Source organism: Lycorma delicatula, chromosome 2 (assembly GCF_047948215.1).
Source record: "Lycorma delicatula isolate Av1 chromosome 2, ASM4794821v1, whole genome shotgun sequence".
NCBI lineage: Eukaryota > Metazoa > Arthropoda > Insecta > Hemiptera > Fulgoridae > Lycorma > Lycorma delicatula.
Window position 1 is genome coordinate 195465056 of NC_134456.1, and position 13061 is coordinate 195478116.

The 13061-nt window shown below is 30.7% G+C and overlaps 1 protein-coding gene across 1 annotated transcript in view; it reads right to left on the reverse strand.

Annotated features, from left to right (window-relative positions):
* Positions 1 to 13061, reverse strand: part of l(2)37Cd (general transcription factor IIIC subunit l(2)37Cd) — a 32031-nt gene that overhangs the window by 1970 nt on the left and 17000 nt on the right. The window contains exons 7-9 of the mRNA XM_075356943.1: positions 11459 to 11667; positions 8184 to 8352; positions 811 to 997 (exon numbers count right to left, since the gene is read on the reverse strand). Coding sequence (XP_075213058.1) covers positions 811 to 997; positions 8184 to 8352; positions 11459 to 11667 — 565 coding nt within the window. The remainder of the gene's footprint in view (positions 1 to 810; positions 998 to 8183; positions 8353 to 11458; positions 11668 to 13061) is intronic.

Sequence of the window (13061 nt, forward strand, 5' to 3'; positions counted from 1 at the left end):
TGAGTTTTTAACGAAGTAATATATAGTAGAGCTTTTTTAAAAATTAACTTCAAAATTATGACAGCCAAATTCAGGTTCCTTCTATCTTTAATCTAGTTTTTGAGGTTATGTGGTATTTTCATTGTCCATGCTTTCTTTTAATGGATTTTATCTCTGATTTTATTATTATAGTTAAAAAATATGTATATTTATTTATATTTGTTCATTAATATATTTTTTTTTATAAATAAGGTGTAGGATATTTATCATTTGAAACCAGAGAAACGTTATAATAATATTTTAATAAATTTCATGTTATAGTTCACAAAATCAACCTGCAACAAGAAAAATTATTTTTTTATTATTTGGAAATTTTATATTCAAATAACTGGATAATCTTTAATGTTTGTTAGGTGTATTACTGAATTTAAATTTGAATCTTTTCTTTCAGTATTTTTTCTGTGGATTCTACAATAAGTACCACAGTTAATCTGTAGATTTTTTTTCTAACAATACAGCAAACTCAGTTTTATGATATATGCGACAAAACAAAATATTCTGAAATTAATATGCACAGCTAGATATTGTGAAAAGCCAGTTGAAATTAAAAAAACCTTCATAAATGTAACATCAACACCTTAGAATAGATTTTCTATAATAAGTTTTAAGATAATAAAATAATTTTCATAACAAAGAATATAAAAACTGAGTAAATAGATATAAATTCTAACTCATTAAAAAATCAAAATGGGTAGGAAAGTGGAGGAGTATAACTTGAATAATATACACACATACATATTTTAATTTACTTAAATGTATTATGAAACTAACATGTTTTGTAAAATTTGTTTTGTTTCACTATTAACACCATCATCAGAGCCATCATCAGTGTTATTACCCCCACTAAGGGGTTCTTCATCAGAATCATCATCAGTATCATCCTCATCATCTTCTTCAAATTCTTCTTCATCTTGTTCTTCACTTGTTCCAGCTACTCCTTCTTTGATCCCTTCATCAACTTAAAAGTAAAAAAAAAATGATTAAATGTTACCATAAAAATTAGTAGATTTTTATTATTAAATAACAAGTGTAACAATTAAAACATTACTGATATTCAATACTGGTGAAATAACCTCAATTTTTTATACAGTATTAGCAAACAAGTAAAAATGGACTTGTACATTAAAATTCAAAAATATTATATTTATTTACTTTAGTAAACAAAATAGAACCAGGAGGATATCAGTGTATGAATCATTTATACTGTACAACTTTTTGAATTTTTTTGAAGGGCAAAATTTTCTATATTTATTTACTGATACAGGTGAATATTTTGGTTGAGTACATTTGATATAAATACAAATTGGTAAAAAAAATTACAAATTTTTATGAGAAAAAGGAATTGTTTTATTTTTGAAAACACAAACTTTAAGAAAATAGCAAAAATAATTCACTAAAATAAATGAACATTTATTGAAATTAAGAGAACATTATACATGAATGAACCTAAACAGACCATTAAAGTAACAGGATTCCTCTCTCTATTTTTGTAAATGTTAAGACGGAGCTCAATGTTACCAAATGCACATGTTCTCTCCTCTCTTAAATTAAGTTTTGTGCCTAGCAAGACTGTTTTCTAATTAGGACAATAAAGTGGATATTATCTCATCTTTTTTTATATTAGAGCAGGGCTATGTACTTTTATTTAAAATAGTCTACCAGCTACTGAGTATTGTTTTATAAACAAATAATGAAAAAACTGATATTGAAATTTTTAATTCAAAAATGCTTAAATATTTCACATTCCTTTATTTCTACCAAGTATCTGACGGATTTTTTCTGTAGATGAAAAAAAACCATTTTAAAATTTTGTGAAGATATAATTCCTGAAATAGTTTTCAGTTTTACATATGAAATTAACAATAAAATCTGTGATATACTTCTTTTCATACGAGATATTCCTTCTACTGCTTGTTTATAAGGTGTTCTCTATAAGCTTTCCAAGTTTTACAATAGCAATGACTACATTTTCTTTACTTATTTTCCAAACCTCCAATTTGCTTTCAAAAAATTTGAAAAAGTGCTGTAGATTACATAACTTTGGTTTTACTTTGATGATTTGACCAAAGTTCTGTGGTTTAGTGTCTACTTTCAGTAATTTGAGCTAGTCGGTCGAGTGAGCTCCTTCTGCTAGATTGAGCTTTTCTTGGATTTATTATACATATATACACCTACATTTGGACCCCAAATGTAGGTGTAGCCCTGTCATTATTTATGACATCAACTGCAGCCTCTCTGATGAGGATGTTCCGACCCTGATAAGGGAGCAGAATACCGACTTGACGAGGCTATGTTCAAACAGGAATGCAGGCTGGTCTTCAAGATATGGAAGTGTGATTCCCGACAATATCACGGTGTATTTGAGTTAGGTGCTGGTCTCTTCCAGAAGTTTCTGTCTGAGGGAAGGATCTTTTTGGACTTTGCATCCTACTGCAACAAGGAATACCTACCTAGATGTGCAGCAATGCTTTAAGTATTGTTGCTTCGGCCATAGGCCAAATTCTGTAACTATGTGTCAGTCTGTTTACAGTCATTGTAGTGAGGAGGGCCACAAGCATGATAATTGTTCACAGAAGAAAGAGGCTCTGACTTATGTCAACTGTAAAAGGTTGTGCAAGAATCATAGGCACTCAGTCAATAGCAAGGAGTGTGGATGCTAAATGGGTGTGGTTGAGATATTCGATGATTAGGTTTGGTCAACTAAATACCCAGGGTACCTGTATTGTCCGACTTGAGTTAGGTGAGGTTGTTGAAAAATGGAGTCTAGACATAGTTCTATAACACCCTAACACCCGTACACGGTGTTCTGCCAGGATGGTGATCTGCCAGGTTTCCCAGGTTGGAAGAAGTTTTTCGTTGATAACAGTAAATCCACCGTACTGTGCGAAAGTCTGTAGATTGCGTTTTCATATGGCAGGCCTCTGACATGCATCATGTTGCTGTAGGTGGTTTGGACCATTCATTAGAAGAATGTGTCCTCAATCTTCTAATGAATTGATCTGCTTCCAGATGATACTGAGGTTGGTGAAACTCCTTATCATCAACGTGTCTGAAAGGAAGTTGTAAGTTTTCGCTCTGAGAATTAGTCTTCTGAGATTACAGAAGCAGAAGTCCGCCAAGTGATCTGTAGGCTGGCTGGGAATAAAGCCCCTGAATATGATAGTATCACAGTGGAACGTCTTGTTCATACGTTGCCAGTGATTCTTGGACCCCTGACTAGGGTTTTTAATAGGATGATTTTTGCTGCATATTTTCAAGCTTGATGAAAATGTGGCGAGTTGAAACTGCTCTTCAAAGGTGGCGACAAGGTCCCTAATTTAAGTTCTTCTTACTGGCCTCTGACACTCTTGCCTGTTGTAGGTAAGATTTTCAAGAAGGTCTTGTACCTCTGCATTAATAGTAGGTTGACTTCTAATTGTTTGCTAATGGATGACCAGTATGGTTTTCCCCCTGGCAAGGGCACAGAGGATGCCCTCTAAGGGTAATGAATTTGGCTTCAACCAGCAAGTACAAATATGTATTTGGTGTCTTTTTGGATGTAACTGGGACCTTCAATAACTTGTGGTGGCCCTTTGCATTGTTTCAGTTACAGTAACGTGGTTGCACACAAAATGAGATTGAGACTTTATAGAGTTAATTCAGCATCCTTTGTGATGACGGTTTGAAAGTAAAAAAGACCCTGTCAAATGGTTGACTGCAGAGTAGTGTTCTAGGTCCCCTTGTCAGGATCGTTGAATTCAACTCTAATGTGGTTGATGATGCCCAGTGGCTGGCTGCTGCATCGTGGCTTATGCCGACAATGGGCTGCTACTGGTTGAGGGGAACTCGTGGGCTGAGATAGAATTCAGAGCGACTCAGGCATGTAAGGTAATAAGGTTGTGGAGTCTTCAGCATAAGATGGTCTTCAGTGTGGAGAAAACCACTATGATGTTTCTTGAAGGTCGTCTGGCCACGACTCGTCACCCGTGGGTTGTGATGGACAGCCTTACAATTAGGTATGTTACTGTTCAGAAGTATCTGGGTGTAATCCTTGATGAGAGGCTTCAATTCAAGGAGCATCTTCAGTTTGTCGCAAGCAAGGCTAGGCCTTCTTTGGTGTCTGTAGAGACATCCATCCTGATTGGGGGTTGAATTTGCGTATTCTTTACAAAGATGTCTGTGAGGCCATAATGTTGTATGCTGCACCCGTCTGGGCTCATCATCTACAATTCCAGTGTTACAGGAATATTTTATTATGAGCCCGGTGTCTTCTTTTGTTAGCTGTTGTCAGGAGTTAACAGAACATCTCACGAAAGGCAATCTCTGTGATCGTAGACATGAAACCAATTGACATCCTAGCTTTGGAACGCAGCAAATGGTATATATCTAAGAATGAGGGCATTCTTATTTCTGAGCATATGCGAGAGATTGAAGACCAAGGTTTTGACTCTTGTCTAGTTAGGTGGAATGAATCTTCTACTGGTTGATACATGCATGGTATATCTCCTGATGTTAGGGGTTTGTGAGCTATTAGGTGGGTTTTCCCCAATCTAATCTTTCTAACAACACAGTATCAAGGCAAATCAGTGACATGGCTGCTTATGTTCACAATCAGATAATTCAGCAAGTGAAGTTTTTAGTGTTCAATTTGATGAATCAACAGATGTGACTAACATTTCTCAGTTCTTATGTTTTGTGAAATATGAATGCAATAGGGACAGATCAATCAAAGAAAATATGTTGTTTTGTAAATCAATACAATACCTGGTCATGCAACAGGTCAATGTCTTTTTGATATTTTTTATAAAGCTATTAAAAACAATAACATAGATTAGACAAAATTTATTGCAGTAAGTAGTGATAATGCAAAGGCAATAACAGGAAAGAACAGTGGATTTATGAAAAATTAAAAGATTGTCTTATACCAAGGGTGGAATGGATGCATTGCTTCCTTCACAGACATGCTTCCTTCACAGACATGCTCTTGCCACAAAAAATATGTGGGAAAATCTCAAACAAAATCTTTATAAAGCTGCAAAAATGTTTATTTTATTAAAAGTCGACTGTTACAAAATAGGAGTTTACTAAACTATGCGATGGAATGTGTGAAAAGAAAAATCTCTTCTTTCACTCAGAAGTCAGATGGTTGTAGTAGGGGAAACTGTTAAACCAGCTACTGGAATTGCAAGATGAATTAATAATACTTTTCCAGGATAAACAAATGCCATTCACAATGTTTTTACAGAATAATGAGTATATGTTGCTATTTGCTTGCCTAGCTGACATATATTCACATTTAAATGACTTTAATATGAATTTATAAGGATGTGATAAAAATATTTTATTAATGACAACATTAATATTTTCATTAAGAAGCTTGATATCTGGATTATTCGCCTTCAAAGCAAACATTTTTATATGTTTCCACTAACTTACTACAATTATATTGAGAAAACTTTGGATGGAGAAGACACTATTATTCACTGCAGTTTGGATAGCAAGATGTATTTGTGTCAGCTAAAAAATTCACTTGGGGGAATATTTCCTGGAAGACAGAAATGATTTCTCAAAGAGATGGGTACTGAATCCATTTAGTGAAAATGTTGTTCCATCTGCTAAGTTACCAGTTGAGATTCTCAACCAGCTCATTGAAATGTCTTCCAATGAAATGTTACAACTACAATTCACATCTGAAGATTTAAATACATTTTGGCTTGCTCATCGAACTGAATATGGAAATTTAATTACAGAAGCATTGAAAATGTTAATCCCTTTCGCCATATCTTACCTCTGTGAAAAGGGTTTTTCATCCATGGTTACATTAAAAACTAAATATAGTGTCTTTTGTCACTTGGAAACAATTTGCTTTAGTGTGTTTCTAACATAGATCCAAGTAAGGAGAAGACTTTAAGTAAAAAACAAACGTAACCATCTCAATTTATTTTCTTTACATGTGTACTTATAAATTTATGTAAAATGTTTATAATAAATGATTTTTTTCTCATAAAAATGATTTCATTATTGTTTACAAGTAAAGTTGTAGGGTAATTTCACGAACCCCCTTTCATTTCACCATGACTCCCAGGTTGAGGAACGCTGTCTTAAAGAATTAAAGTCCAGTAATTAAAGATGCAATAAAAATGTTGTTGTGTGCTGTACACTCTATAATTTCACGACCAACCAGATCAAAAGAAAGGAACAACAGCAAGGGACATTTGTCCAGGTTCTGCAATAGTAGGGAGATAATAAACTCCCGTTACCCTTGTGTTTTGTTCAGACACACGAGTGTGTATGACAGTACAATAATATCAGTACAATGATATCGAATAGAAATTGCATGATTTACACAAAAAAATAAAAAATAAAAAGAAAAGATACTTTAACAAAATTACAGATAGTTGAAATTAGTAACAGTAAGATTAAATTAATGTTTGTGTTATTTCTATAATTTATATTTTTCTTATCATTACAAATGTTTTTTTACTCATACACAAATTTACAGTTTTTCTTTTCTGAACGAATGTTAATTTTTACTGTCCTTAATACAGAAGATATAATATAGAATTACAACTTCAGCTTGGCAATTTTTCATTTGTTATATTTCTAGCATTTTGTTTTTGAATTTAGATGCTAAACTTGAAGGTATATCATAATTATTAAATTGTTATATACCATTTTATTAATGAATATTTTGAATCGCTGAACGAATAAAACACTGGTGAACTATAATACTACTTAGCAGGTCAATAATTTATCATTTATTATTTAATGAATGAAATATTAGATGTATTTGATAAATATGAACTAAGATTTTGATATTTCCAAAACTATCGTCAGAGTAAGCGTACATGGAAGTGAATTCTTCAAAATTATGCATTAAACAATAAATAATTTTTAAAATAAAAGATCAGAATGCTTTCCAACATGTCAAATTGGAAGCTTTTGCTAATAAAGCACTATAACCTTTATTTAAGAAAGATTATAATCCATGCATAGTAAAAATTTATAAGAAAAGATCATATTGTTTTATGGTTTAGACTTTAATTTTAGTGCTTATAAATATTATTTAAATATGTATTTCAAATTAAAAAACCTTTAAGAGGCATTTGGCCAAGAAAAAGTTACAACAATTAAGATAAAAGACAATATTCAAATCATAAAATGAGTATAAGTTAATGTTCAAAGAGTGTACTGGTGAAAATTTGATGAATAAAAGAATTGTATTAATGTGAAGTGAACAATTTAATTGGAAAATGGGCAAATAGGAAAAAATGATTGTAAATTTTTATTCATTTAAGTCAATGTATATAATGTTGATAGTGTATTTTTTTAATATAAAAAACAATTTTTTCTGCAGTTTTTAACTTTGGAGTCACGACCCCCACGTTAAAGATACACTGCCATAGACTATATAGATTAAATACTACACAAGGTTTCAATAATAATCTATAAAAATATTGAAATAACAATTTTTTTTTCTGGTTAAAAGTTGATAATGCTACTGTCATCACAAGTTGTTTGGTGTACCTTAATATATTTTTTTATGGCAAATTTTTTCTGATTGAATATTTACTACTAAATTATGCTGAATAATATGCTGAATACCTGCATGTTTAACCATAAAAATATTCTACCACTAATGTATTTATTTAACAATGAGTCACAGCTGGGTTATCAGTTGTATATAGTATCTACCTAGCTATTTTTTAATCACTGATTGTAGCTCATTGACATATATTGAAAATAAAGTTAAAACAGAAACTAATTCTGTGGTGAAGAACTAATATTTAAAAAAATTGGTACCAGTAGTTTTATATTATCATAAATCATTTATAATTCTAATGTTATCAAATGAAGCACAATATACATCACCTATATCAGAAAATTTAACTTGGAAAGTCTTGCATATGTTTCCTTCAAAGGGAAGTTTGGAAGCCCACTTTGGCTTCCAAATACAAATGAAAATTAAACAAAAAGTACAGAATTGTTTATCACATTGGATCAATCAAGAATATATACAAAAATGTATACCAATATTATACCTGATTGTTTATCAATGACAAATAAAATCTTCAGCGACTATAATTTTTAACAGAAAAGAATTTTTGAATACAGTGAATATTTGGGAGTATCACAGCAGCAACGTATAAAAAAAGAAAATGTACCTTTTTCTTTTTCCACTTCTTCAAAGATTATGCGGGTTATTATTTCTCTAACTCTTTCAGCAAAACCTGCAGGTAGCCAACCACGTTGTCTATGACATTCTGTATCAGCAGAAGGCTTAGGAAGTCGTGCAAACATCTCTTCAACTTCAGGTACTTTGATATCACAATACTAAAAACAGTGAATAGATATATAAATATTTTGAAAGTCAACGAAAGTAATAAGCATAGTAGTTCACAGTTGATAAATCATATAACGCCATTGAATAAAACAATCTTTGACAGATAAAATCATTACAAGAAGTTAAAAAATATTTATGTTAAAAACAATGAAATTATTTCATGAATAAGATGTTACTGTTTCAGATTGTTCTAATTGAATGAATTCCACTTGTATATAAAAATGAAGAATCACCATTTTTTAAACATTGGTGGATGAAAAAGCATACACTGAATATTACTCATACACAACCATTTAAAATAAAACTTCTAAAAATGACTAAAATAATAATAGATTCTTGTAAGAATCAAATAATTCTGATTTTCAAATATATTAGATGGATTAATAAAACCACTAAATGGCATTGTCAAGCTGTCTTCAAATAAAATCTGGAAACATTATTTAGAAAATAAGAAATTAAATGGAAAACAGCAAACCAGATCTTCATTAACAGACTAACTGAATCAAAGGATAAAATGTTTTACTACCATAAACACCATTATTCCTTTGGCTAAGGAACATCATTGCTAATCTATCTACTGTTACTTTCCAGTAAACTAAAATGTTTTATTTAGCACTAGCAGACCCGGCAATGCTTCGCTATTGCGATCTATATATATATATATATATATATATATATATATATATATAGAGAGAGAGAGAGAGGGAGAGTTTAAATGAAGACAATTGAAAATTTGAAAAAAAAAACTGAACTTCACAAATTTTACCTTTCACTTATTCTCCTTCCCCTTCTCCCTCATCCGTCTCCCAGTTTACTTTTTACCCTTTCCTGTTTTCCCCCTTTTCCCCGTTTTCCATTTTCCCTTTTGCCCGCACATAAATCAGTCCATTGGTTTTATTGGATACACATATGAAAATGCCTTTTATATATATATATATATATATATATATAGAATAAAACAGTCTGTATATTTGTTTGTTTGTTTGTTTTGTAAATATCTTGATACCGGCCCCACCTAGTGGGTATAGTTTTTGCAAAAATATTTCTTTTTATGTGACTAATATTCATATTCTGAAAATGAAACAAATCGATCCATAAATACAATTTTTCTACTCAACCCCAGTGCCATCTAGCGGGTTCATTTTTTTCAGAGATAATTCATTCCATGTATTCTGAATATAAGGTAAATCGGAGCATAAATACAATTTCTCAAAATACCTTGATGCCAGCGCCACCTAGCGGGTCCAAACTAATTCAGAAACCTTCCCTGGCATGCGTCCAACCATTCCCCTGATAGCAACTTCCATCTGATAGCGATGAAACGTTCATCGTTTCATCGCTATCAGATGGAACGGTTTAGGAAGGCATAAGAGACATACAGACAAACATTCATTTTTATATATATAGATAAAGTTACAGATATACTCAATTAATACACATATGCTTTGTTTCCTTCCCTTTTTTTTTAAAATTGCACGATAGTCGTAAATAACATGAGCACATCCTATGCAACTGAACACTGTGAATGAAATTTTCATAGATATATTTAACCAAACCACCCAGTAGAGATCAGGCTGAATAATTCTTATTATTTGGGTATTTCTACAGATTACATAATTCTGGAGATGGATAAAATATTTATGTTAAAAACAATGAAATTATTTCATGAATAAGTTGTTACTGTTTTTAACTGTGTTGTGTTTTTTTTAAGAAAACCAGTTCTTAGGAAGCTATTAGATTATTTTGAGGAAAATAAATTTGTTACAGCATATATCTGAGCTGGTTGTAAAATCATTATTATTAGTATGTGCTATCCTATCCTCAGTAAAAATAGCTTAATCTCCTGAGGAATTTATATAAAGCCATCCATCTTTTTAGTGGTTTATGCACAGATCACAGATTTCTCTATCAACTTCTTATCCTAGGCTCCTTTCTCCTTGGCAATATTCCTTCAGTTCTAGCTGGATACTTAGCGAATCAGTTTATAATTGTAAGGACCTGATCGAGTCATTGTGTGGTTTAATGTATGTTAGTGTCTGTATCTGTTCTTAGTATATGTGTGACTTGATGGGGCAGCCCCCCCTTCTAATAAAAAGAAGAGCTGAAATCCAGGAAAAATCTTTCGCTAACCTTAAGTCAAAAACAAAGCGTTTCCAGAGCTATGTTTATGAAGTTTTTTTTTCATTATTTTCACCTGTAAAAATGTCCTGAATGTTTCCCCATTTCTTCATGGGACACCCTGTATAAAGTTAATATTTACATAGTAATCACCAGACATTCAATAAGTGAAAGCTAATACCTTTTCCCAACACCTGTACTAGCCTATGATTTTGAAATAGAAAATATTGTGAAAATCATACCACAGTCATCACCCTGTCAAATAACAAAAAACCTTAATGAAAGATGTCAAAAAAATTGGAAAAGGTGTAACTGCATTACGAATATACATTAAGATGAAATAACAAAAGACAGAGTTGAAACAGGACTTCACTTTGCCCAGTCAATGAACTGATCCCATCAAAGTGCTTCAAAACAAAATAAACATATTATCTTTTTTAAATTAAAAAATTTAAAGCCAAAAATCATTATTACAAAGAATGTTAATGATTCACCTTAAAACTGTTTTCACAGTGAACCTAACTACATAGAATGATTAAGGGAATTTTTAATAATATATTAATAATCATTATAGAATAACCAGAATACATAAAGCAGTTTATTCTACACACTTTTTAAAGTTAGAATAAATTAATTTCAACTATTAACATTTGGTATTTATTTACTGAAATAAACTTAAAATATAGTTTACATTCTTACTGCATTTTGTACATTTTATTAAGGTACAACAAATTTTAAAATCAAAATAATATTGAATATACACAGCATTGCAAATCTGCATGTAGAAGTTAGCAAGCAAGGTGGCAAAAAATCTCTTATCCAAATGAGACTTATTGATTCAAGGCCTAAAGCAACTTCATCCTTTGTTATATAATAAATGCATATATAGAATGTTAATTAAAATGAAGAAATAATAATCTTAATCCAGATAAAAAACACAGCATATCTGTGCTGTAGTTATCCTAATTATCTCTTTACCTGATAGAAAATCTGCCTTGCTGGAAGTTTAACTCCACGTTGAAATATATAATGAACTTTCTGCTCATCAGAATTGCCATTGGATTCCTGTCCATTCTCTTTTGAATCTTTCATTATACTTATTGTTTTAGACTGAGCTGAGTTAACAGACTTAAAAAGTAACATGCTATCTGTTCGTCTCTTTGCTTTTACTAACCTACACAATCCTCCTGTGGAAAAAAGTAATATAAAGAATGCTATGACTTAGTATTACCTGAAGAAAAAATAATAATATTACAAGTATACAAGAAGTTTTTAAGAACTTCCAAGTAAGTCAAATTAATTTATATTTAAAGAAAACTGCACATGGATATTAAGCATATCATATTCTAAAATAGAGTATTATATTTAAAAAACTGTCTATTCCATTATGGATGTCAAATTTAAAAATCTCAGAAATATTTTGGAAATTATTTTAATAACAGAGTAACAAACTACCGTAATACAAAAAAAATCTGTTCATACAATATATCTTTAAAAATAATAATGAACAATTGGTTTTTAAAAATATTACAAGTTAACTTTTATTAAAATATTTTCCTTATTTTAATAGAGTCTAGATATGTTTACAATTTGTATGTTAAAGATTCCTTATCACCAACAAATTCAGTAATAATACTGCCATAAGAACTGACATAAAAAACTGGCAAATTTTAATTTATCTAAGAGTCTGTTGAGACAATAAAACTATTTATAGAAATGATGTTTATAGAAAACCTGTAAACAACAAAAATATACTAAAAAATTCTAACATAATGGTCTTATATGTACAACACACTCTATAACAAGAAAAAACACTTTACAAATATACAGATGTAGATAAATTCCACAGTATGTGGAATTTAAGTAAAAAATAAATTGTGACAGCAGCAATATGATGTATCAACAAATCTTTAAAAGTAAATATTTAAAATCACAAAGCATTTAAAACTATAAGTTAAATAATTTATTTACTCTGAGCCTGTCTTGATGCCAGTAGCACTGTGTTGTCAACAAAAACCAGTAATTTAATATGCTTGCTTCTTATGTTAAATATACCTTCCATATAACTCATCCATCAATTAGTCTCCTTATTGATCCCTATTACTTACCCATAAATCAGACTCAGTAAACATGTTAGTTCAACTCCTGAATGTACAGAAAAACTGTCAGATAGTACTGTTAAATTCCAGAGTGTGACAAATTTTCTACATATAAATATTTAACATTGTAATCATCATTTTCATAAACATTCCTAGTATATGGAAAGTTCACTCAATCAAAAGTGATAGAAAGATACAAAGATTTTTTGGTGGTCTCTGCTTAATTTTATTTTCATTATATTTATTAATGTGAATATATATTATTGATCATAGAATAAGCTTTACCATTGCCTGCCTGAAAATCCTTTAATATCTTTTGTTCATCTATCCATTTCACATGTCTATTTAACATCATGCTTGCAAATAATTTCTCTACACTACTTTTAAAAGGAGTCATAGTTTTTAAATTATCTGGTATCCTTTCCTTTTCATAAATTTTATCGTACACATCCAATGTTTGATCTAGAAAATTTATTTGCATT